At 45.5% G+C, this 26,496-nt stretch overlaps 3 protein-coding genes across 4 annotated transcripts in view; 1 reads left to right on the top strand and 2 right to left on the bottom strand.

The window, feature by feature from the left end:
- LOC117771235 (atrial natriuretic peptide receptor 2) overlaps positions 1-15,688 on the bottom strand; it is a 42,667-nt gene extending 26,979 nt beyond the window's left edge. Inside the window, exons 1-5 of the mRNA XM_034601350.1 lie at positions 14,543-15,688; positions 6,615-6,796; positions 3,836-3,949; positions 3,317-3,452; positions 2,474-2,568 (exon numbers count right to left, since the gene is read on the bottom strand). Coding sequence (XP_034457241.1) covers positions 2,474-2,568; positions 3,317-3,452; positions 3,836-3,949; positions 6,615-6,796; positions 14,543-15,236 — 1,221 coding nt within the window. The 5' untranslated portion in view covers positions 15,237-15,688. The remainder of the gene's footprint in view (positions 1-2,473; positions 2,569-3,316; positions 3,453-3,835; positions 3,950-6,614; positions 6,797-14,542) is intronic.
- A 2,043-nt stretch (positions 15,689-17,731) lies between these two features.
- On the bottom strand, positions 17,732-22,301 carry alad (aminolevulinate dehydratase). Its single transcript, XM_034601352.1, has 12 exons — positions 22,177-22,301; positions 20,726-20,851; positions 20,517-20,567; positions 20,049-20,145; positions 19,783-19,918; positions 19,618-19,701; positions 19,135-19,223; positions 18,971-19,026; positions 18,808-18,895; positions 18,640-18,726; positions 18,413-18,542; positions 17,732-18,230 (listed from the first exon to the last, which is right to left on the bottom strand). The coding sequence occupies exons 2-12, from the start codon at positions 20,842-20,844 to the stop codon at positions 18,172-18,174; spliced, it is 996 nt and encodes a 331-aa protein (XP_034457243.1). The 5' UTR covers positions 20,845-20,851; positions 22,177-22,301; the 3' UTR covers positions 17,732-18,171.
- Positions 22,302-23,377: 1,076 nt separating this feature from the next.
- Positions 23,378-26,366, top strand: tmem203 (transmembrane protein 203). 2 transcript variants are annotated; one of them, XM_034601353.1, is made up of 2 exons: positions 23,378-23,510; positions 23,878-26,366. In XM_034601353.1, the coding sequence occupies exon 2, from the start codon at positions 24,088-24,090 to the stop codon at positions 24,502-24,504; it is 417 nt and encodes a 138-aa protein (XP_034457244.1). In that variant the 5' UTR covers positions 23,378-23,510; positions 23,878-24,087; the 3' UTR covers positions 24,505-26,366. The 2 variants fall into 2 exon arrangements, with proteins under 2 accessions (XP_034457244.1, XP_034457246.1); XM_034601355.1 differs by having other exon boundaries at positions 23,389-23,789.
- The last annotated feature ends 130 nt before the right edge of the window (positions 26,367-26,496 follow it).

The raw sequence follows: 26,496 nt of genomic DNA, 5'->3' as shown, positions 1-26,496 counted from the left end.
AAATTAGGTGCAGATCAGACCAGAGAACAGTATTTACATTTCTATCCAGATGAAAAAAGTTACACCTCTGATTAAAACACATTAGCTGATCATAAGACCACAGCTACGTGAGCAAAGTGTGACCAACATCCTGCAGCTCGTACGCGTGAGCTCTACTTTGACAGTGGAGCTTTGTGAGCAGCATCTGTTGTCCTGCTGTGAAACACGACTCTTGTATTTCTAACCAGCCGGAGGGGTTTCTACATTTCCCAGCCCGGGTCCCAGCATGTTCTGTCCTCTCTGCTGAAAGCTGGCAGGCCGTCACCCCGACAGAGGGTCGTCCAAACAAGGCAGAACGTGACGGTGAAGGGGGCAGAGGCTGCACAGGCTGAAATAGCTCCAGTGCTTCGCCTCAGGGCCTGAGTTTACTGCTCACTGCCACCAGGAGAATCTCCAGCTCATCGTGGGGAAGCTTTTAGACTGAAGACGGCACAACCTGAGCTCACGTTCAGCTACAGGAGGTGAAAATGCATAAAAGTGAGAGTGAATATAAGTTGAAGACAGTGTTTTAGGTGTTTTAGGGCCAGATGACATTTTGGCTAATCTCTATTAACAGCTATCTGCAAGTCGATAGTTGATAGCCGGTGCATTTCAGTCAATTTGTTCCACTTGTGTTGTTCTCCAGACGGACTGCGGGCCGAGGGCAGATGATTCAAATACTCCCCTAAGATATTATATCTTAATCGATGTCTAATCGCTTAATCTACCTGAGAAATGATCACTTAATGTGTCCCATTTGCCAGATAATACCAAGTAGCTTCAGTAGCATTAGGGTGAAAAAAGCTTTTCTTTCTCAGTGCTGCAAATTAAACTGAATCAAGAAAACCAACGACTTTATCATGTTTCATATCAGTGGATATGTTTCATCCAGTGTGACGGTATCATTATAAGGGAGCGCTTGTACAGGCCGGTGCTGATTATCAAACTAGAAACAGACACCCCCGAAGCTTCTTGCCCCAAAATCAGATTGAGCATATTCACAGACAGAATCTGTTTAATAGATCCCAGCGTGAATGAGTGGAATCAAACGGACGATACATCAGATTCTGTTGCATCCCATAATTCAGCAGAGAAACAGAACCACAACAATAAGGTCCCTGGTGTTGAAGCCTCGAAAATAAGATTTGTAGACAGATTTTAATCTCATCATAATGTGTGTAAAGCTATAAAAACACAATCCTCCAGACGAGAAGTACTTATTGCAATATGAAGAATATACTACATCCTGAATATGATAATGATTTTACGTTGAAAATAACAATCAGTACACGGTTTGATCCATGGAGTCGGCCCGAGTTCATCTGATGGATATTATTCTATTTTGAAAGAAACGTCCATATGTCCTCCGCAGCTGAATTTCTCTCAAACCATCTGGCGTCTCAGGTTTCATATATCGTCCAGTACACAACGCACTCAGCCGCCTGACGTCCTGAAAGCCGACACCGTCCTGTGATGTTTTCAGCCGGGGGCCCGGCGGCTCCTCGGGTCAATCGGCCATACGGATCGACCAATTAAAGGCCGAGGATAAACGAGACCAGGAAGTCCCGCCGGCGGCCTCCGAGGACCGCCGTGAAATTCTACCTGAAGTGAACAGCTCCTAACCCACTTCTTCTGCCCTCACGGTGAAAAAAAAAAAAAGACCAGAGGCAAAATAAATACAAACACTGGAGCTCACACACTCGCAGCAGTGTTTGCAGAGCACGACATGCACAAATATTTTTCATCGGACTGAGAGGGAAATTTGAGGTTTTATGCATCTTATCATTAGAGGAGTGCAGAATATCTCCAGGAACAACCAGTTCACTGCATCGACACCAGAACAGAAGGAAAAGCCGAGGTTTAAAACTAATTGCGCTGAAAACAATCACAATAAAGTTCTAATTACAACGATTAGAGAGACGCCTGGAGTGAAGACGTCCATTTGTAACTCCACACACTGAGGAACGGTCCGCAGCGTTTCGTTTGCTTTACACAATAACGTGACACTTTATTCAATCTTATGTAATCATCGCCACAACCATGGGCACCAACATGCTCTTTGTTTCAGGAACTTACCACAGACAAGAAACGCTTGAAACTATTTTTTGAAGGATGAGCAACATTATGTGAAATGACACAAAACATTGAAGAGCTTCTCGAAATAAAAACAGCCCGATATGCACTAACAAACCAAATGACTTCATATATATACTGATCATTCCAGTTAATGTGTCTGAATGCCTCAAGTATCAGAAACTGTCATGTACTGAAATGAGAGAAGAGATAAATGATAAATGAGACACAACCAGACGACTCGTTCTCCATAGTGGCGTCAAATCTAAATCTACATTTCCATGATGATGTCCACAATGCTGTTGTTTCCTTATCCTTGCTCTCTGAATCCCATCCCATAATGTCAGTTACCCTCAGCTCCCCACATCGATGCAACACTCACCCCGAACTCCCCGCTCTCCTGGTCCGTCATGGCCCACAGGTTGACGTCGATTTCTCTGGCGTTCTTGTGGTCTGTGTTAACAAGTCCCGTCACTCCTGAAAACGACAGACACACATCACACAGCCCGTCAGTTCATCTGCTCTCCACTCGTTGTCTTTGTATTAATGCAAAACGAGTTTCGACAACATCCAGAGTAGAGATTCATTCACTTTGCAGATTCATTCAAAACACAATGATTATTTAAAATGAACACCACCGGATTCACGTCGAATCTTGGAAAGAAATCAGTCCGCAGCCGTCACACTGATCTTTATTCCGTGTGGAACCACTGAGCATCGTAAAGGTTACGAGGAAAAATACATCTAATGAGCCTGATATTTAAAAAAAAGCTGTTGCTATAAAAGCAGGTGTCATTAAAAACATGATCAACAGTCCACACTAATGAAAATCAAAGTTTCCATATTTGTTTTTTGTTTTTCAACCCAAGCTCTGTTTTCCTCGTCACTCGACCCTCATCGTCCCTCTTTCAGCTGAAGCAACACACTCCCATTGTTCTGCCTCGTCCACGATGACATGAATGGAGACGTGTGTGGCAGCGAAATCACCGAGCAAGTGCCTGAGCACCCACGTCGAGCATCAGAGGGACTATTAACTGAAGTGTTGCACGTTAACTGTTCAATAACACCGCAATTACCGTGTTTGGAGAGGAGCATTTTAATCACAGTTTTGGGTTAAATGGTGCTTTTCAGCCACTTGTTTACTGAAGAGCTGCACCGGTTCATTTCTCGCTCGATGCATTTGAACGTCACTGAAAGGTTCTCGTGCGACACACGCCGCGCTCACCCCAGAATCTGCGGTTCTGCGTCCTCATCGTGATGTTGATGCCGTCGTTCTGAGCGCCGCCATCCGCCAGCGTCTCCTCCAAGGCCTTTGCGTAGAGCACGAAACCGTCGTAGAAGCTCCCGGCGATGTAGTCCATCTGCGGGAGGAGCGAGGGCGTTTTTGAACAAGCAGCCGGAGTTTCATGCCACACACACGGTTTTTGATTGATGGAAAAGTTGGTTAACAATATAAAAACCCGTCCTGCAGCCAGGTTTCAAGAGCCTGCCTCCATGAAAAGACGTGATTTGGGCCAGTGGAGTCGCCAAATACCAACAAACGCCCGCATTTATGATGATCTTTAAAAAACTGCTCTTTAATTTACTGCTGTGAAACGGCTAATGGCCGCGTTGAAAGCAGCCATTAAAGTATTCATTGCAAACATTATTGTAAACAGCAACAGCACAGTGGGTATTTCCTCTGCTCAGAAGCTCCCATCAAAGATTAAAGAGGTCACGAGTCTCGAGGCTCTGCAGAACTCACCAGCGATGGCACCAGATCAACGCCGAAGTCCTTCTTGGCTCTGGCGTGGAGCCTCTTCTGGAAGTCCTTGTACTCCGGGTTATCGGGCGGCCGGTACGTGATGACAAACACGGACTAGAGGAGACACAGAGCACAGCTTGAGAAACGAGACCTGAGACATCCGGTGAGTCCGAACGCAGCTCTGCAAACTTTCTGAAGTTTTCGTTTTCTAAATGTGATGTTAAATTACTAAACTACCCTTTACTTAACATGGTCTCGGACTTCTTTTGGTCATTTTTAGCTGAGGGTCACAAACCGCTAACTGACTAAGCGGCAAACTCGTGTACCGACGAACGGTTATTAAGCTTTCTTGAGCCATTAGCATTTTGTGGAGTGACTTAAGCACATTTCTGCAGACATCAGGAATAAGAAACAGACGTTTACTGGATAATAACTAATAATTAACCACTTATTCAACAAAGGTAGTTCTAGCGGAAGTAGATCAGCCGTTTGGAGACATAACACAAACCTCTGTTTGCAGTGCAAGCGTCGGTATAACATGAAATATAGCACAAATCAAATCTATCATTTAAAATAAAACCTTTCCAACTTAAGTGTCTCATGAAAGTCTGACAGATTTTCACACGGGAAATGTCAGTCACACGTTTCTGTAACAGCCCGACGAGTAACGAGCGACACGTTTGGACGGAGTCGATGAAATTCTCAGGCTTTTCTGTCGATATCCTCGCTGCTGTCACAAAAACAAGCTTCAGACGTTTCTGTGGAATCTCCCAGCTTCTCTTCCTCCCAACTGGAGAAGCTCACGGGTCGTTTTTCACGTCACGACAGTTATTGGAACCCGACCACAGACTTCCACAAGCAATTATCCCACCGAAGGAAGCATGTTGCCATAATGAGCCCTGCTACGGCTTGCAGACAAATGAGCGCTTTGCAACATCAGCGAACTGGAAGCCAACAGTTTGTTCTCCAGTCAAGGTTCAGTTCGAGGAGCAGTATGATTAAAAACAGATCAAGAGATAATGCAAAAGCTGTTTAATAGTCATTAGTGGTTTCAACGCAGCAAATCCCTTCACTTCGTCCATAAATCTTTTCTCTTGACTCTCATCTTAAAATGGTTTTACTGCTGGAAATGAATCCAACGCAAAGATGTCACGACACAAACAATGAGCGTGCGATTCGATTAGTTGTTTGAAGAACTACCATCAGCAGCTGTCTTCTCGTCTTTGACAGGACAAATTAAATTAACTATAATTAAACTTGACTTTTGCAATGAAATTAGAGAATAAGAGATGAGAGGGTTTTTTTTAAACGTGCGAAGATAAAAGGTGGAGATACGTTCAGGCACAACACTCATTTAAAATAAAACGTAAATGCATTTTGAACACTTTAAGCAAACATACGTTAAGTGCACTTTGAGCCGCTCTCCCTCAGAACTTTGTGTTCGGTGAATTTAGAGAAGCCAACGTGACATTTAGGGAAAACAAATTAGACGAGCGACACGTCTGCGCCCACGCTCCTCAGGCTCTGTGCACTAATTTGTGGCTTCCTGCGAAAACACATCCCTCTAATTCATTAATGTCATGCAGGAATTTCACTCTGTAAAGTGGTGGAGCGACGGGGGGAGCCATGTCCAGCGGGAGGCTCAATTAGCCCATCGGAAAATATGAATTTTTACATATACATGGCCGTCATTAGCATAAAAGATTCCCCTGATTCAACTTTCCAACGCCGGCCTCGCACTAATTGTCGTTGGACATGTTAACTGAAGCACGCGGCTCTCAGAGTTTTTGCTCCTTTTCAAATGCCAAACGACTTCATACTGTGGGATTGTGTGTGGTGCTTTGCAAAATGTGTGTAGTGGAAACAGTGATTAACGATGAGCCACAGACTGAGAGGCACTGACAGGGCAGTGTCAGTCAGTGGGATGAGGCCTGGAACATTGAATCCCTGCCCACATTTCTGATATCTGCATTGATTAGAAAGTCCTGCGTCCACGTCCGGTGAAATAACGTCAAATCACAGCTGCTTAAAACATCGAGTGTGCGTGAACAGCTCAGAAACAGAAAGAAAACGATGTCAGATTAAAAAGCCCCCAAAAAAAAGGACTTGTTTCTTTAGCTTTTCTGGTCTTTTTAGAGTTTGTTGCCTCAAGATATAAACCCTTTTTATAGTTTTGAACAAAATGTCTGTTGGAAATCTGTCTCACTACACATGGCATCTTTTTATTTTTAATGCCGTAAGAAACTACAGCTCCTAATACTCCATGTAATACTCCGATCTTGAAAACCGTGACACGCTTGGCTCCAAGGTTTTGAAAAAACTACTCCAGAAACTTCTTGGAAACGAGGGAAACTTCTTCTAAAAAAACCATCGGGGGGAGAAACGTCTCTGCGTCAAACTGTTGGGTTTTCGTCCGGATTCAACCGCGCGGCATTCCGTGTCACTCGGTGAGCGCAGGCTGATAAAGATTGTTGGACGCTGGGAGGAAATGAGCAGAAACAGACGTCCTCCTCCGGAGCCACATGGCGGTTTGGGTTCTGCTGTTGTTTCCTGCCTTCAATTAGAAAGCTGCTCAAACAGTGACAGTTCACATCCAATAAATCTACTGTGCAAGGAATCTGAACACAACCTCAACTTATCTGGAGTAATGACCCAAACATTTTACAGCCTGTGTGTGTGTGTGTGGTGTGTGTGTGTGTGTGTGTGTGTGTGTGTGTGTGTGTGTGTGTGTGTGTGTGTGTGGGTCTGTGTGTGTGTGTGCGCGGTGCCTCCATTGTACCTTAAAGACGTTAAGGGGATCAGCCCAGTCAAAGTCTGGGCTCTGCCACGGTTTGCGATCCGTCAGGCTCTCGGCGAAGACGTCCAGATAGAAGATGGCGTAGTTCTCCGGGTCCTGGATCTCGCTCTGGAACAGCTTCATGATGTTCAGGAACGTCTCCAGGGGGCCACAGATGTACACGACTGCAGACAGGAGAACAATAAACGAGAAGTTTAAGAATAACGTGTTTACTTTTCTTTCGAATACGACAACTGAGTCTTATACTGAGTTCAAAAATCACATTTTCATAAAACAAATGACTAAATCTGTCATTTCTGTTTATTTCCAATAAAAATCAACATGGTAAGTGTCTTTATGTCTTTTAAGTGCATCAGACGACGAAGAAGAAGAGAAATTAGTTAATTTGAATCGGAACGAAGCCTAAAATGATCATCCAACTCTGACCGGAGACTTTTGAAGTGAAACACGTGTAAAAACATAAACGTGCTGGTGGATACATTTCATTTCCTCTCGACGTAAAGTGGAAGGCCACAGTCACGTGACGGGACTCGTTGCCTGTGCTTGATTCCCTACACTCAAAACAAGAGGTGAATAAACACCAGATGTAAAACAGAGCCACATCACCATCTGCAACAAGCCAGTCAGGCAGAGTGCGTGCGTGTGGAGAGCAGGAGTCAGGCTGAGAGCTCGGAAACCTGCTGGTCGGGGGCTGGAGGGTCGACCGTACCAACCAGGGGCCTCTATCGAGGGGTGTGGGGGGGGGGTTTAACGGCCCATTCTCTCTGAGATATCCTCATATTTCCTTTTCGGCATAAGCCCTCTGTTGAAGACTTAACTCCCTGTGTTGGGCTTCACGGCATCAGCGAGCCGGGAGGAAATCTGGCCAAGATATTGAAGATAATCATCATCTGCTTTCAAAGCAGAAATCTGCAAAGACTTGAGTACGTTTTGGAAACAATGATGTCATGTGCGAGGTGGTGATGAGCGCGACGTTTCACATCTGCACCTTCACCGCGGCTGAGTCGTCCCGCTGATTAAACATCCGCGTGCTTCCTTTGAGTCTAATTGATCCGGCTCGCTATCGCTCTGCAGCTGGCAGAACCAATAGGGTCCGTCAGAGGCAGAGCGGTGTGACACATTTTCCACCGGTTTTTTCATGGTTTCACATCCTGAAACAAGCAGCGTAACGTGAGCAGCGCGACTCAACTGGTGCACATTCAAACTTGTGCAGTGTCTGCTTCTAATAAAAGTCTTTGACGCGTGTCACCGGGCTGCAGCAGATGTGCAGAAGTAAAAACAGCAGAGAAAGACGTCGAAATGGAGACAGAAATCAGTCAGAGACGACGGGGACACGAGTCGAGTTTAAAAGAAGCCACAGTTTTTGGAAATGTTAAATGTGAACACAAGCAATCAATCAAGAACCTAAAATAAAAAAATACCATCTATGTGTCTTTCAGCTCAGAAACATTTCTGTGCTTTAAACACGAAGGGAAAGAAATTATAGCTTTAAAGTTAAGTAGCTTGAGACCTGCAATAAAGGTCGACCACTTAGCGAAGGGGCTGCACGTGAGAAACAACATTTTCGAGTCAATTTGTTTCTGACATGATCCGGCTGAGAAACTGGAAACATCTCAGGATCAGAAAGAGGAGCCACACATGTAGAAGACGGAAGATGTCAACTTTAATGGAATTTGGAGCTTTTGGTGATGAGGGCCGACGCCACCCCTTCGCCTGAACGTTTTCCTGTTGTCCTAAACGAGTCGGACCCCAGAACCATCTCCTGCTGCTTCCTCACACGTGAAAGACAAACTCCACAAACAGACATTTCCAAGTTCACGTCTGAAAACATTCACAATCTACTCAAACACCCTCCGGCGCTCGAATCAGAGTGGAGACCTCTGTTCTGTCACAGCCTCGTTACGCGGCACCTTCACCCTGCCACCCCCCACCCCCTGTTGAGTCACATACAAGAATAAAACTGCAGCTTTATTTCCATCTGTAGCGTATGTGAGAGCGTCTGCCGCCAGCTCCGAGGCAGCGCTCCCAGTTAGCAGACATTTCCTCATGTGTTAGACCAAAGCCGGCTGCTGCTTGGACCCCGACTCTCGTCTCCTCCAGCGTGGAGCGCCATGCCAAGTCGTCCTGCTGTCTCCTGGACCGCTCCCAAAGTAAATGCTCCACACGGCCGGTGGAAAATGTCCTCCTGTGTTGTAGCAGTCGCACGGCGCGTGGAACCTAGCGCGGGCTTTTACACAACAGCACATTAAATAGTTTGGTACAAGTTGTTCCACTTCACAGACTCTGCTCCTCTCACTACGCTGCAGTAAAAGCTCCTTCTCGGATGAGTCACTAGGTCTGAAAGTCACATTTTCATCTGAACAAGGTTGTAACGAGTCTTTCACCTGAAGCAGGAGGTTTGATCTGCTGCCTGATAGTTGATAGAAACCTGTGGAGCCTTTTGACGGAGAGTTGGGCCCAAGAACAAGTCGATTCTGTTTTCCCCAAAACAGCAGCTTGAAAACGAGTCTGATGGTTCAGTGACTTGGAATCAGGAGAATGTTTCCTCGTCCTGAATCTCAACCGACTGACTGTCGTAGCTTCAACTGTCAGAATCACGTCCAGCAAAGTTAAGAGTAAAGCTGAACTGTAGATCCGTTAAAAAGTCATTAGACACCAGCGTTTATCTCCAATGTTCAGCCAGGAAAGACACAAACATACTCAATGATAGATATGTGGAATAGGTGTATAACCATCGCAGCCTTCTGTCCCTACTCTCCGTTAACTCTGTCCCTATTTGGACGTTTGTCTTTGGAGAGACACTTCTAAACACGAGTTATATACAAACAGCAAACACACACTCAGGAACAGAACAGACGACACAGACGTATACGAGCTCTTTGTGTTTTCTCCTCCATCAAAGATATTAGAAGATAATCACACTGATTTGAGAAGAAAAGGCTTAAAACCACGAAAAGCAAACAGGGACAATGTGACGAAGCACAAAGGGATTTCAGCTCATTAGAGAAATAAATCCTGAGAGACGAGTGACGCATCCAAGGACTTTGTTAGGAGGCGTGTTCTGTCTTTTCCGTGTGGATAAACAACGAGTTCTGATCAAACTCCTCGTTTTAAACACTTTCATGAGGACCGTAATGTTTTTTCATCGGTGGACATTCACGGCGCTGTGGTGTTCGTGGTCGCCCACGGCCTGTGTTGAACGCGGTTCAAACTCCGCGCCGACTCGTGAGGGATTTCAGAGAAAAACAACACGTGCACTCGATGTGATGGAGCAACTGTTCCTCATGAAACCAGCAGGAAGCGGCACAGTGGGTTTGGATCTGCTGCAAACAGATTCAGCCATCGCTCGGATTCTGTTGCATCTCTGTCACAGAAGCCCCGAGCAGCGTGTGTGCCCCCCCGATATTCATGTCCTCTAATATCAGGACTGTTATGTTATAATATATCATTGATATGAGCACATCTCACTCGTCCTTAGAGCCGACAGTTTAATCGCAGTGTCCCACGCTCAGCTTCAGTCCTGCAACAGGTCCGTCAACCACGAAGGCCCCAAACTTCACTTTATGTTTTAATCTACTCTCATCGATATACATGGAGTTGACAAAATATTAGGAACACCTCCAACACAATGCAACAGCAGCACAAAGTCAGTGTTGTTGGGAAATCAGAGACGTGAACAGTGACGTGGTGACGTGTCTGTAGATCACGCAAAAACTACTGAACACATTTCCATACAACTCGGAGCAAGAGTTAGGCACAGGCTAAGTTTTGGGATATTTCTTTTGACATCTTCTCCGAGAATGATTCATGGAACTCGATGAGAAATATCCAACACGTTTAGAGGACAGATATCTGTGAGCCCGTGTAATTTGGTGCAGCTTGATTGAATTTAAAGTAACCGTTGGACCTCGACTTATCACACTGAGTTTAGTTTGTAAATTAGGACATGTCAGTGTGTTGGACGGCTCCGTGGATGATCACATCCCGGAGCAGGTCAGTTACTGCGCTCCGCTTGTGTTTTTTTGCCACTTTCTCAATTCGATTACACCGGATTCTTCTGCGATGACACATGTTTGTGTCGTGTTCGTCTTTTTAAGAGCGGATTATCCTCCAGCTCGCGGTTTCTTCAGCATCTAATCTGTCCGAGGGGCTTTTGTGCTGTTAAATAGACGACTTGTAGCTTCGCCTCTGAAACCCACTGCTGCTGCATCCTGGGAGTCTTTTCACAGGAGACGCAATTTCTGTAATTACGCCGAGCCGCTACCTGAGCTCCATTGTGAAGGGACTCTCTTCTCATCACGAGCCACTGGCATATGTACTCCACAAAGAGAAAAACATGCAACGCTGCCGGATGTATTATTCCACTCACTCCGCTCTCGTGTGTCACTAATGGAGTGAAAGGCGTCGGGGAGAGTGACGCTGGGCCGTGGGACGGGAGCTTGAATATATCCACAGTGATCTGCTCTCGTCTCTCAGAGCAGGACGAGGTCTCAAACCTTCGCTTCAGAAAACAGCAGCAGTGTCTCGTCCTGCAAATAGTTTGAGGATTATCTGTCCAGGTTGTGGTGCACATTTTTATTTTAGAATTCACAATAACCCGTCCGTACACTGCCAACACGTTTTTAAACTACAAACTAGCAAGAATTGATCGTAAACAAAGATGGACGACATGACAGCTCCATAAAAGTGAAGCCAAATCATCTTGATGGCCCCCTGGTGGCTGGCTGCAGTACAGGTCATTAAACCTACTTCCTCCATGTTAGCAGATGGGACATGGATCAAACTACACATCAAATGATTTTTATTTGAAAGATGGTTTCTGCCATTTTAGGTCGTTCTTATCACACCGATGTTTATATCAAGTGTTGTCAAATGTTTCTGGTAAGTTTGGTTTTCGTCAGTTATTTGATGATGTAAATAATTTGGTCAAAAGCACAAGATGGCGGCAAACGTTTGGGTTATATTTTATTAATTTTTCTACAAAGGGAGGAAGTGAGGACACATTTGTTCACAGTCGATCGTATGAAGTATAGCTTCAAGTTTTTTGCAGTAAAATCTGCACGTTGAAGAGTTTTAAGACGATAAAAATCCCTAAATGGAGACTAACAAACCAAAGAGCTTTCCAGGATCAGATAATTGTTTTTAAATATTATAACAAATTATTCCATAAAAGCACATTGCTACAACTTTTTACATCGCCAAACACAAACTGAGATATTGATATATCTGTGAAAGACTCACATTGGCTGATATAATCAACAGAGGCCTCAGGTTTACGGTTATATGATGATTAAAATCAGGACTTTGGGGATTTAGAGGTGTTGGTGTTTCACGCGGCATCAACACGCAGCCACTTGCTGCCTCACATTTAAAGGCCCAGTTTTCCTCCCTCACCTCGGGGTCTTGCCAGCGGTCGGGGGACTCGACAGAGCCGATGGGCCGGAGGTTATCTGCTGCGAGCTGAACGCCGAGCCTGGACAAGCCCTGACAAAACCATTAGCTCCCGTGACCTCCAGCTCACCGTGGCAGCACCATAATTCATCCTCGGCGTGAGGAGGGGGAGGTCGGCGGCTTGCACCTCTCACCCCCTTCCCTCGCTGCTCTACCACCATTTAATCACCTGTGTTTATTCCACTGTTTGTTGACGCCGTTGCTGTAACAACAGGTTCAAATGTTTAAAACCCGGCGTTGTGTTAACACCGCCAGAAAACCTCACGACCCAAACGCTTATTTGTTGGAAGCAGATTTCGCTCTCAGATGTTGAGCCGGTTCCAAAAAGGATTCTCTTCAAACGCTCCCGGGAGTGAAGGCAGATGAGTGTTTGCAACGCACACACACACCCATGTACTGTCAGGATCCACCGTGCATTTCTAAAGACTCCAAACATTTAAAAAAACATTTGACTCATATAATTGTGCGTCAGGTTTGAAGTGAAGGTGCAAGGCGCATGTTTCTGGGAGTGTTTTTTCAAACTACTGGACAGAAACGAGCGTTTCCTTCCAGGTGGGAGGACGTTGTTTGTCTCCGCCTCACAAACACACCACAAATCAGCTTTGTAAAAACATGAAGACATTTATATAAGTGTTTGCTGATCTGCTGCTGCTGCTGCTGCTGTTAAAGTTTAGTTTGGCACAAGACTGATCTCCTCCTCTCCTCCTCTCCTCCTCTCCTCCTCCTCTCTTCTCTCTCCCATTTCTCTCCTCTCTCCCCAACCGGTCGAAGCAGACGGTTCCTCACACACTGAGTCTGACGACGGGGAGTTTTTATCTTTCCACTGTCGTCAAGAGTTTGCTCATCGTGGGAACTGTTGTGTCTCTACAAGTTTTATTTACAAATAAAAGGAGAGAAGCGTCTGATCCATCTGCTCTGAGCAGCATGAAAATCCCCCAAATTTTGTAAGAACTCAATTGATCATACATTCCCTCATACGCAAGTTATGATCTATTCATCTCCTGTTTGTCCAACATGGCATTTACAGTGTGACTCTTGAGAGGAAAATAAAACGAGACCTAGAAAACAATGTCTGTGTGTTTGAGGTGAAGTTACAGCAGAGACGGACAAATCCACGCGTAAAGCAAAACCTTCACAGAACGTAGATCCAGTTGTTTTGAGACATTTTGATGAAGATTAACATTTATAACCTTTTTTTTTTCCATATAAAACGATAAGTCGGGGGGGATTTTTCACAACCTGGCAACCCAAACGTCCCTATTAATGTCTTGTGTTATGACTAATTTAAAAGTTTACTATTAATAAAGCAACATGGCTACAACCACAGAGCTTCTGCAGCAGCACACACGCACACACACACACACACACACACACACACACACACACACACACACAATTACCTTTACACAACAGCAGTAATGACTCAACCTCACACTGTTTCCACTCAATTAAACGTAACAGGAGAGTGAGGTTTAACTCTGTGTGGCTTCTATGCTTCATTACTTAAATATAGAAACGATTATGTTCGCGTGTTGCTGCTCTGCGACTTGGGAGAGAACTATTTTTAAATTTGAGGGATTTTAATGTCTTTCTGTTTCATGTTGTTCCAGATATTCAAACTCACAAGTTTATTCCCCAATCACTCCATCAAATAGAAATATTAAAAGTCACTCGAGCGTCATTTTTACGCACATTTACGCACAGGGACTCAAATGAGATTTGGCTGAAGTTTATATTTTCTTTAGGAACTTTGGCATCTGCACTTTGATTTAAAATGAACTTCTGTGCACGTTTTAATGAAGTTTGGCTTCACAACACGAGTGAAGCGGATTCTGAACAACGCACATACAAAAAGCCTGTTTTTGGCTGAGAGGGCACAACCTCAGTGTGTGTGTTTTTTTGTGTGTGTGTGTGTGTGTGTGTGTGTGTGTGTGTGTTTGTGTGTGTGTGTGTGTGTGTGTGTGTGTGTGTGTGTGTGTTATAAACGCAGGTGGTGGTCCTCCTCGGGCAATAAACCAGCAGCCTAAACATTCCTCTGCGGAATCACCCGGCTTCTCCCTGCACCTCCAGTCCAGCTCCGTCTGATTCCGTGAGTCTCCCACTGCAGCGGTTCAGTCAAACACCTCCAGTAAACTCTCCACATGTATCACAACAGCCCAAACACGCAGACACGTGCACTTAAATCCACAGACACACAACTAGAGGCGACTTGGGGACAAATTGACTGAGCTGTTCCCCGTGCGCATCATCCACTTATCCAGCCACTGACAGTATCTGAGCAGCTGCCAGATGATGCTCTGCTTTATTCTAACGAGAATGTCACAATTGTCAACAACAACAAAACCCAGAAACAACAACAAGATGTCTACGTTTGGTTTGGAAAACACCAGATCTCGCTCCATGACGCACAGGCTTTTAAACTTTAAACGCCACTTTGGTTTCAACCAGCGTGAACTTACTTCTTCCGCGCTCCTTCATGAAGGTGATGAGGTCCCTGTAGTCCTTGTCGTCGTCGTACGGCTGCGCCTCCACCGTGACGTTCATCTCCTCCTTCAGGTTCAGGTAGATCCCCTCCGAGAGGAAGTAGTGCGGCCGGTCGTCCTGCCGCAGGTCGTGGAAGATCACCACGGCGCGGGACGTCCAGTTGAAGTGCGTGTGCAGGACGTTGGCGAACTCCCCCAGCTTGGTGGTGGAGGGCCCGCTGCGCACGATGGTCCGGTACTCCTCCCGCTTGTCGAAGCCGAACGCGGGACCTCCGGCTGTGATCAGCGGGAGCTTCCAGTGGGACGCGAACCGGCCCACGGAGGCGAGGGGGTAAACGCACCCGGGGCCGAAGAACGCGTCCGGGCGGATGTAGAGCTTCGCGTCCACGGCCACGACCTGCGCACGGCTCTCCGCACAGGAGCCCGCCACGGGGTCCTCGGTGCTGTAGTTGAGGATGTTGATGAACCGGCCGAGCAGCAGCCCGTGTTTCCCGTGCAGGTCTTCGTGCGCCATGAGGATGGCCGGGAAGACGCGCGGCAGAGCCCACGGGTACTTGTGGTGGTTGTCCGGCAGCATCACGGCCACGGTGATGTTACCTGTGCAGCCGGGGGGGAGGCAGCAGGACAGCGCCGCGAGCAGGCAGCATCCCAGCGCGCTTCTGCATCCCATCGCGCGTGCCAGCCGCGTGGAAGTCCCGGAGAGCGAGTACGGCCACGGAGGGCGCACCGTTAGGAGAGGAGTCACGGGCGGCTGTGGCACGCTCACACCAAACCATAAGTATCCGTCCCCCGCAGTTTCCCTGCTTCACTCCCTCTTCACAACTCAGAGCAAGTCGTGCGTCATGATGTGGTGCCGGCCCGGCAGCGCCATGCGTAAAATCCAGGTGGAAAGGAGGTTCCTCCGGCGCAGCGCGGTCCTGGAGCTGCTGGTCCGTCTCAGAGTGATAACATCCATCCAGATGACGGCAACTTAAGTCACAGCAGCCCCCTGCTCTGCCCCCGCACGTCACGCACTGCAAGAAATGTCCACAGCGTCAATAAATCACCGCCGAGTCCCGAAGTCTCAGACGCATCTGGGTGCGTTCAGATGATTTCACTGCACGTTTGGATTTTCCTGCAACTTTTCCTCAAAGATCAGATTCATCTGCCTCCGAAAACAAGAACACGCACAGAAAACCACTGCGAAGCAAAGCAACACAAACTGAATAACAAGTGGAAATTCAGTGCGTGACACTTTTTGCAGTGTGTAAATAAATCCAGTAACGCGGAGGTGAGTCGCCCCCTGGCGGTCATTCAACACGCGGGGAAGTTTCACAGGATCTGGGCCTGATGCAGTCTCTAGTTTTTAAGAGGTTGGATTAGATTGGAGTTATGGTTCTCGCTGCAGTAAACATGCAGCTGCCTGTTGGTGGCGCTGTAGATTGACTGGCTGATCAATGTGATTGGTGTGTACGGCAGCATGTGAGCTCCAGGACTTTAACCTTCGCTTCCTGTGGCGAATCACAGCTTCACCAGAAACTCATCTGTGGTGACCTTTGACCTGAGATATTGGAGGATGTGTGTTTCCTGGTTCCCGCTGGCTGATCTGATGACTCAGCAGATTTGAGAGATTCCTTCCATCCTACGAGTCATAAATAACGTTTTCAACTGCAGGTTTTGTTTCATCGACATTATAAGAGAATGTTATTGTCGCTGTGCACAGGTGGAATTTGTCTTTTCACGTCCCTGCTCGGTTACACGTTTCCCCAGAGAGGTCAGAGGTCAGTGCCTTGCCCGGTGGCAGGAATCTAACCACCTCTTCCTCCAGACCAGCCTGTACAACCATTGTTATCTGAACTTCCAGCTCTGTGCTGAGAGGACGAGGAGTGAGGGGACACATGAGGCCCTTGACTCTGCTGCTTCCGGCTCCACGCGTTGTTTTTGTGTTATTATTTTATCCTGTCTACGTGTAATTGCCTCCGCCCACGACGCAGCAGGTCGAGAGGTTTACATTCTGAAAACATCCACCTTTTGCAATGAGTCATTTCACCGGTGACAAAACGGAAAAACACCAGAGAGACTTAGAGTGTCTGTGTTACAGAGGAAAGCATCCCCCCCCCGTCAAACAAGACGATAAAAGTTAGAGACAGACAGATCTTTATATGGTTTAAAGGACCGTTTGTCTCAGTGTTTAACAGCAGAGATGTGATTTGTTATTTGGAGGTTTTTCTGGAGGTCACTCGGTAAGAAGCCGACCGCCGTGCAAGACTGAATCTCAATGTTCCCCCTCAGGAATCGAACCCTCAACCCTCACAGACTTTACTGCTGGTCAGTGATTGAGTGTGAGAGGCAGCAGGAGCTGGAAATAGTCAAAATATGAATGAGACATGTTGCATTACCTTGAAGAGATACCAAGATGCTAACTGATATTATACAAAGCAGACGAGAGGTGATTTTAAAGTCATATATTTAGGCTTTTTTTGGAAGAGATGCATTACTATGCAAAGATTCAAAAAGCAATAGGAGAAGAAACTCTACCCAAAGATCTGAGAGTTCTTCTTCTTGTCAACACCAGGTTCGGTTGCCTCATCGCTTCTTGTTTGTTTAACGGTCACGTGGCCGTTTGGTTTGTTTACATCACCGTGAACTGTGGCTTCTTATCGAGAAGGAACTCGAATCTCAGCTCCACATCAGATGTTTAACATTTTCATATTTTGGCTCAATTCACTTTCCGTCAAACTTGATTTTTCTTTATTATAAACTTCCAAATCTTTTTTTTTAAACATACTAAAATAACATGTGATTGCAGTGTCATGTTTACACCAACAATAGTTAGTAAAGTTTTCTTGTAAATAAAGTTTACTGTTACTCATCACATCACATTGTTTGTAATCTTAGGTTAAAACAAACCAACATAACAAATGTTTGCAATAACATTTTCTTCTGCAGTTTTCTTCCATGCAACGTTCTTGGTGCGATACTGCCCCCTGCAGTCAGTCACAGGTCATGAACACACTCATTCAAACGTTTATCTTAAAGTCAAAACATTTTAAAGTACAATTAACTTGTACTTAAATTAGCTAATTATAGATTTTAATGTTTGCAGCTTGTTTACGCAGATTTTTATCAAATTGTTGTTTAAGTCTTGTTTTTTCAAGCCTCACATAAATAACACAAAGACACAAGTGTAGCTGGGAATGATATTTATTTATTCATTTATTTCCCTCATCAGTAGAAGCTTGTTTGGAGAAGTGTCACACGTCTGTGTGGCCTCAGAAAAGAGAAGTTTGATTATCATCACATTAGTTCAGGGAGTTGGCTCAGTTCATTTGAAGCTGATCCCACTGACACACAGGAGACACATCCTGCTGGAAAACAAGAACAAGAACAATAACGTGGAAACTTCTCGGTGTTTAGCTCTTAACCCTAAAAATATTAGAAGAAATAAAGCTACTGTACTTCTTCCTTTTTATCCGTATCTAACAAATCATCGAGGCCTGAAGCTGAACAGGCTGCTCGTCTTCATACATTCATTCATTTCCCCTTCGTGCTCTTTGTTAACAAGTGGTTTGTAGTTTTAAAATGAATCTGAGTCCGATGGTTGTTTGGCTCCAGATCCTCGATCTTCACTGCTTCAGCCAGGTGAGCAGCTGAGGGGTGTAGTAGGAGATGATGATGTCAGCACCTGCAAAACAACATAAAGTCACATCACATCTAGAACGTCTTTTCATTTCCCTGTGTCCACATCATCAGAGCGTCTGCACTGAGCAGTGCTGCTCTTCTAGAGTCGTATTTCCTCTATGCACCGCACAGCTCACAGCCAAAATACACAGTGAGGATTCCTCTTAACCACGGTTTCCCTCTCACCTGCCCGGCGGAAGGAGGTCATGGCCTCCATCACCGCGGCCCGCAGGTCGAAGGCTCCGGCCTGCGCTCCGTGCCACATCATGGCGTACTCCCCCGACACGTTGTACACGGCCAGCGGGTGATTGGGGAACTGAGAGGAGACAAAAGAGAGAATTCACTTCTGGGATTTCACAGAATAAAATCTGCGGATCTGCTCCTCATTGACTTTGACTGATTTGGTTCCAGACCTTGTCCTTGACTTCTCTCACAATGTCCAGATAAGGCAGACCTGGTTTCACCATCAGCATGTCGGCTCCTTCTCTCACGTCTCGCTCCTGCAGCACAGAACCACAACGTCTCGCACAACCGTGTCAACAGGGACAACACACGCACGGCGGACTCACAAGTGGACTCACCACAGCTCGGAGGGCGAGTCCTCTCGCTCCGGGAGGCAGCTGATAGCAGCGTCTGTCCCCGGACGCAGGTTTGGACTGAGCAGCGTCTCTGTGGAGAAACACAGCAGGAGGCTTCAGCTTGTTCTCAAAGTTCGGTCTCGTGTTCGATTCCAGACTCACTCACCTGAAGGGCCCGTAATAACAAGAGGCAAACTTTGCACTGTAGCTCAGCACGGACACCTGCAGGAGAACATACACAAACATCAATATGATAACATCAAGTGACAAAGTAAGAAAACATTGAGTATCGTTGTTTTTTTGTGGAGTTTGTCATTTTCAGTCGTTTACCTTGTTTCCCAAACCATTGGACAGCAGCGCTTGTTTTATAGCTCGGACTCTTCCATCCATCATATCAGACGGGGCGATGATGTGACAGCCTGAAGGAGACACACAGACAATATCATATCTAACAATAAGTTCAGCTTAAGTCTTGAATCTCTGGGTGAGATATTATTTGTGTGGATTTAACAAATCCTGAGATGCTGTGTCATCAAAAGCTGATCTTTTTTATAAACTTTAACCAGTAATTCAGTTATGAAATCTTATTTCTCATTATGGGCTAAATATTGTCTCAAATCCCGCTTCACAATTGAATTTCCCTTTTATTATGTAAAACTAAATCTTGTATTTGTTTGGGCTGGTCTTACGATAGTAAACAGAAAAGTAAAAATACGTCCCTACTCTTAAAAGATGGTTAAGATCCCGAAGCAGGACACCATGAAAAGAAGAAGAGTGGTGGTTCATGTTTGTCACGTGAGAAACGAAAGTTACCAGCGAGGGCGTAAGCCAGGGCCACTTCTCCCAGACGCAGGCAGCTGGCGTCATTGTTCAGAGTGCCGTCGTCATTCAGGATTCCTGGAAAGAAAAAACATGTGAAGCACATCATCTTCTTCAGGTGAAAGAAACCGGAGGTGAATGATCTGAGGAGGCACCGACCACAGTGTCCATGAGACGTGTAGGGACACAGGCAGACGTCACACGCCACCAGCAGCTCCGGGAACAGAGATCGGATTTTCCTCACTGCCAGAACGGCCGGCGTGTCGTCTTTGTCCGCGCCTGAACCTCGCTCGTCCTGACGGGGACGAGACAAGATGTCAAGAAAGGGTTTGGCTGTTTATCAGAATGTGACAGAAACCACGGACACAGCAGAGACAGACACAGAGACACGAGTCTGGCTGGAGTGAATAATGGGTTTTACATACCTTTGCTATTTTTGCCGGAACACCAAAAACCAGCACACATTTCAAGCCGTTCTCTACCAGCGGCTGTAACAGCGCCTCCAGCTTGTTCACCCCATATCTGTTCATGAGAGCACAGCAAATATTGTATAGTGAGAAAACACAAAAGGGTCTTTCAGGTCGTAATTTGTTTTAAACACAGAAATAAGTAACTAAAACTCTCAGGAGCATTTTGTTATACTACTAGAAATATTTCAGACTTCAAACTGAAATTCAAAAGCTTGAGTCTAAAGCTTTAAAGGCCAGTTTGCAGTTTGGTTTTGTTTAGTGAGGAAGAAAAGGTTTGGTGGATTCTCTTCTTATCTGTGTCCAGGTCCAGAGTTGGACCGGCTCCACCCGGCCTGACGGCTGTTATCTCTGGACAACACCCTCAGTGGGGGAACCTGACAGTTACGACTTGACTATGACGCTGTTCGTGGATGTCCCTCTCACCTGGCCTGTCCTGGCAGGCTGCCGATGGGCTCCACTGCGTCCGCACTGTCTCTGTGGGAGAGAACGAGAACCAGAGGTGAGGGGGGGGGGGGGGGGAGTCCACACAGGAAGAAATGTCAAAACACACACACTGTAGTTTACTTCTGGCTGCGGACTCATTTTTTCTACGACAGAAACTTGGATTCCACAAACGAAGAATTTTCATTTACGTGATGAAGATCGGGTAGATGAGATTGTCGGGTCTCAGATCCGCGGCGCAGGTCTGCCAGCATCGGAGCGTCGGGTGGAAATACCCGCTGTGGAGGATGGACTCCGCTGGCGTCTGCATCTTTGCCCTGAAGTGAAGAGACGACCGGTGATGAAACACAGAAAGAGACGCAGCGAACAGGGCAGGTCCCTTTTCAGCCGGCGGAGGAAAACAACCGCTCTCACGCTCCAGTGCTTCAGCTCAGCCACCGTTAAAACTGACCAAGCATGCGTGACACTGCTTCTCCAAACAGCACCTTGGCTCTGACTCGGCAGAATAAACATTTATACTGAATAACAAACTTTTATTTTGGTAGTTCAGGACCTTTTCCTCCACTTCTCCGTGACTCCACATTTATTTCTCCGCAGAAAAAAATCTTATTTTCTTGAATTTCTTGAATAGTTAATAACTTTTATGTAACAGGCCAAAAAAGTTGGGCTTTAATTCCATATTCCCGTTGACTGACTTTGCTGACTCAGTAGGAATCCGGTGGTTTCATCCTGTTGGGATTTCACAGATTCCTGTCGTCCGAACTAATCAACACAAATCAAGAGTCTGATCCCATGATGCAGGATCCAGGTCAACTTGAATTAATGAAACCTGAATATTAGGATTAGGCAATAAAGCAAGTACAATACCTATTTCAACAGACTTTTCCTTTGCACAATATATTTCATCAATAATAATAATAATGTGACAAAAGTTGAGCTTATAACACATAACACCTCCGATTTGTCAAATGTTTTAAACTGTACTCCCTGAAATAAAGACGATTTTAAAACCACAACCTTCACGTAGGAGCAAATATCCACCTTTACACTTTAATGACATAAGATAAGATAAGATAAGATAATCCTGTATTAGTCCCACAATGGGCAATATTACAGCACTAAGAGTCAAAAATAGGCTTTAGTAAGTAATAATAAGAAACAGGCAATACTCAAGTGTAAAGAAATATAAAAGATCAATTAATAAAACTATTATATGCAGTGTATAAACAGTAAGTGTGATAATATGTCCAGTGAACGGATTGTACATGAACCATTGTATTAAACTGACAGAATGAATATTGCAAAAATTCAGTGTTTTCCTGTAAATGTCCTTTTCTTAAACCTGTCAACACGGAAGTGAATTAAAACACAAAGCTCACGTGTCCGAGCTGAACAGCAGGAGAACACACGGTTCCTGGTTTGTTGTTTTAAAAGCTTGAAACACAGAAGTCATGATGACATCTGTGAACGATCACATGTGTTTCTTAAGAGCTGCACGTCATGTAGTCACCTTGGCTCCTGACGATGTCACGAAGAAGTAGTTTTAAACACAACAACACTGCGGTGGTTTGTTAAATTCGTGGTATTACAGTAAAAACACGTGTATAAAAACACGATAACCAGTGAGAATACACACGTTTACCTTGTTGTGATGAAAACCTGCGACTTCTCACACAACTCACTTTGGTTTTCTTCTGTGACCGAGGGTTGGTGGTGACGCCGCTACCGCCCACTAGCGGCTGGAGGCTGAACCACCTGGCCAACTAGTGTATTGGTGCGTTGCCGCCCCCTTCTGGCCTGGAGTGGAGCAGCAGATCGGCAGCAAACTAAACTCAAATTTAATTATTTAATCCTGATTCTCTTAATTAGAAGATCACGTTTATTCCTTCATGTCTTTACCAACACATTATCTAATGTGATATTTTGCTTTTCGTCTTTTAATCCTGATATTAATTCCCTTCTTTGTTCATTATAATTGTTTCACTCTTTCAATACATGAGTGACAGTTTGTGTTTTTTGTGTGTGCGTATCATTTAATCCTCCTCTCACCTGTATGTTTTTTTAATTGTGTACAAATGTCTTCCTGTGTCATTTGAATCCCAGTTTTCTTGCCATGTTTTGTGACTTGTATTCGTAAATGATAGTTTTTATTTCTGCTTTGCTTAATCCACAATATACAACAGTTAGTAAGAATTAAAAAAGAGACAGAGACGCAAAGTAGATTAACAACAACAAGACTATTCCTGTTGATGACATATCTGAGTGTTCAGTAACCATTGTTTTACAGAATTGGAAATTGAGTTGAAAGTTGTGATGTTCTTTAATTCTGTGGGTTCAGGGTTCCAGGCACTAGCTGATTGTTAAAAAAGTACTTTTTCTTAATGGTATTAATATAATAAGCTTTATTTATGTAGAACTTTTTTAAAGCAGAGTTCACAAAGTGCTTTGACAACAAGCAAGACAAGTAAATAAAAAACTTGAACACATAAAAACAGTAATATGACAATAAAAAAAAGTAAAAAGTAAATAAAAGGTGAAAAGACAGTGACTTCTTTTAAGGAGTTATTTAATAGAAGTCACTGACTCTGCCATTGTATTCTACAATCTCCTCTGGTGGGAGCTCTTATTGATGTTCAGAAATAAATAATAATAATAAAGTATAAACTATATTTTGTTGAAATTGAGAGAGCATACTTTTTTTTTAACTCAATAGAATAAATAACATAATTAGAAGACAGCCTGGTCCATCCTCCACACCAGCAGGTGGCGGTAATGCGCAAACTCGTTGTGAAACCCCAAAGGAGAAGAAGAAGAAGTCCTACCGGCCACTGTAGAATCCCGACCTCTGATTCTCGCGACATTTCCCCAGCGCGAGAGAAGAAGAAGCTGTGGAGCTGCGATGCTAACGGGCTGTTAGCTCAGTGCGGTGTTCACCCTCCGGACACATGGAGCAGGAGGCGGCTCGCCGCTGTTGAGGTAAACTAACGTGCCGTCGCAGGGAACCACGTGTCCGTCGGTGTGCCCAGATGTTGTGACGAGCACCGCTGCACCAGCTGGGGCAGGGATTAGCTCCCATGCTAACAGAGGCTACACTGTGAACCACCGAGGAGCTGGAGCTGCAGCCTCGGTGTCACACCGGTTTGAATCCTTTACACCGGATTCAAGTGGGTTTAATGAAGCTCGACGTGGAACTGCCAAGTCACTGTGATGTAAAGATGGAGGCGGGACTCCCTGTCTGTCCCCCAGGAGGACGTGGTGTGGGCCCTGTCCTCTCTGAGTTACAGTGTGTGGGTGTCAGCCCTTTTCCTAATGGTGTTGTTTTTGTGTGTTTGTTGTGAGTCAGTCTCCAGAGTGGCCGAGCTGCCGTCGTCACCAGCAGCAACACAACCTCCTCGGGGCGGGTTTGAAGATGTAGCCACGAGAGAAGAGGGTCGTCTTCACCACTTGTGCTCAGTGACGCCTCATCCCCCCCCCTGCTGTCCTCGCTCTGGAGCCCGTCGAGCCCCTGAGTCAGACCGCCCCTGGTTGAAGTCCCCGCCACCCGCCTGCCGCCATGCTGTTCTCCCTGAGGGAACTGGTCCAGTGGCTCGGCTTCGCCACCTTTGAACTCTTCCTCCACTTGTTGGCCCTGCTCGTCTTCAGCATGCTGGTGGCCCTGCGAGCCGACATGTTCACGCCCTCGCTGAGCTGGTGGCTGGTCTTCGTCCCGCTGTTTGCCGCCGACGGCCTCAGCACCTACTTCACGGCCATCGTGTCCATCCGGCTGTACCAGGAGAACGAGAAGCGCCTGGCGGTGCTGCGGCTCCTGTGGGTGCTGACCGTGCTCAGCCTGAAGCTGGTGTGCGAGGTGCTGCTGTGTCAGAAGCTGGCCGAGCAGGAACAAGCCAGAGACCTGTGGTTCGGCCTCATCGTCTCTCCGCTGTTCATCCTGCTGCAGCTGCTCATGATCCGAGCGTGCCGCGTCAACTGAGGAGCGGCCGCTCGTGGTCGTGCTGTCCCGTCTCCAGTCAGAGAGCAGTCCTCGTCTGCCTTTTGAGATTTAAATAACAGTGGTGTAATTCTTCCTTTGGTTTATCGGCACCTTAAAAACACAGCAACACTTTTATTGTTTTTGTTTTTCACATACATGTTCCAGGTCACACCAGAATTGTCATCTGTGTTTCCAATAGCGACAAAGTTAATGATTCTTACTTAAGTTTAAATTGTTGTATTTTTAAAGAAGGAGCAGACGATCTATTTAGCGTCTTGCTGAATGCACTGTGTGGCCGAAAGTATGTGGACACCTTGTCTATAAGCATTGTGCACAACTGAACCAGGGCAGATTTTTCTTGTTTGGACCCCGTAGTTCCAATGAAAGGAAATCGAAGTGCCCCAGCACACTGTGATATTTTTGACAATAGTGCCCTTCCAGCTTTGTAACTAGCGTTTTGACTTCACAATGGTCCAGTGCACAAAGTCAGGTCCACGTAGAAATCGGTTTTCTGTTGTCTTGTGTGGAAGAGCCTGATTGTCCAGCACAGAACCCCCCCCCCCCCCCCCTCAACCTCCTCGAATTAGTGAAATCATCCCCTGAAAGCAGAAGAGTGAAGGCTCTCATGTTCTCCCTATGGTTTTAAAATGAGAACACGTAAGAATAATACAATGACCACATACTTTTGGCCCTGTAGTGCAGACATAAATAAAATGGTATCCATCTCTACACTGAATGGAAGAAAACTGAAAGTAGACAACATTTATCTCAATTGTTCTGAGCCCCTTTTCCGTCAGGGTGGTTTTTGACTTGAGTTGTTCGAACACAAAGATTTGGAGAAGATGTCAGAGCAGTAACGGTGCATTTGGACTGTGGTAGTGCCTAAACCATGACTATGGTGCAGTCAAAGGTGGACAGTGAGCCATGAGTGAAATTTATACCTGATGCCCGATTTTATGTAGTAATGCAAATGTGCACAGACCACAAATTCAATAAACAGATGAAACCTCACGGCAGTAATGACACAGGCATTTAGGCAACTTCTAGTGGGTCGAAGAGCTGCTGCAGCATTTTTTTCGTCCCTAGAGGAAACGAGTGACTGAGACTTGGTCTGATTTATCATCTCGCGTCTCGCTCTGTTGCCCGTTACAGGAAGCGTAACTCGTGCTTTGTGCTCCCTAATGGCCTCGTTTGTCAGCTCCATCAAGACAAGACCCCGATGTAGAGGAACTGAATGTGATCTCCACGAGCAGTCAGCTGTGTGCACACGTCTTCCCTGGATATTGCTGTTTATTTTGTACAATATGTGACGTTTTCACCTCGTGTGTGTACCGCTCATATTTTGTATTATATTATGTATTTGTGCCTCGTTTTAAAGGTTCAGTGTGTAGAGTTTAGAGACATCTAGTGGTGAAGTTGCATGTTGCAGCTGAATACCCCCTCATCTCACCCTCCCCTTCCAAATCATGAAAGAGAACCTGTGGAAGCCTTGAGGTGTCATAAAAAACTCAAAAGGTTTAGTTTGTCCAGTCTGGGCTACTGTAAAAAAAAACATGGTGGCCTCCGTAGAGAGGACCCATAAAGTATTTAAATATAAAGTATTTAAATATAAAAGCCCATTCGAGGGTAAAGAAAACAACAATTTAGATGAAACATCACTAGTATTATTTTATAGTACATTTCTACCAATAGATCCTTTCACCTAAATCTTACCCACTGAACCTTTAAGATATTTCTGGATGTGAAATTATGTATATGTAGATTCTTCATTTGGAATGAAGTCACCATATCTTTTATTTATGTTGTTATGGCATCGATGTTGTCCAACTGTATATACATGTAAATAAATCATCAACATTTTATCACTGTTGTCTAATTACTGTTCTGTCGTCCGTGGGTAATAGTGTCTGTTGCTGCAGCTTCTGCCACAAGGAGGCGCTGCTGGCGTCTTTCATGGGAATGAGAAACAACGTAAAGCAACATACTGGTGTT

Source organism: Hippoglossus hippoglossus, chromosome 12 (genome assembly GCF_009819705.1).
Source record: "Hippoglossus hippoglossus isolate fHipHip1 chromosome 12, fHipHip1.pri, whole genome shotgun sequence".
NCBI classification, from domain to species: Eukaryota; Metazoa; Chordata; class Actinopteri; order Pleuronectiformes; family Pleuronectidae; genus Hippoglossus; species Hippoglossus hippoglossus.
This window is presented reverse-complemented; position numbering and strand designations above follow the sequence as displayed.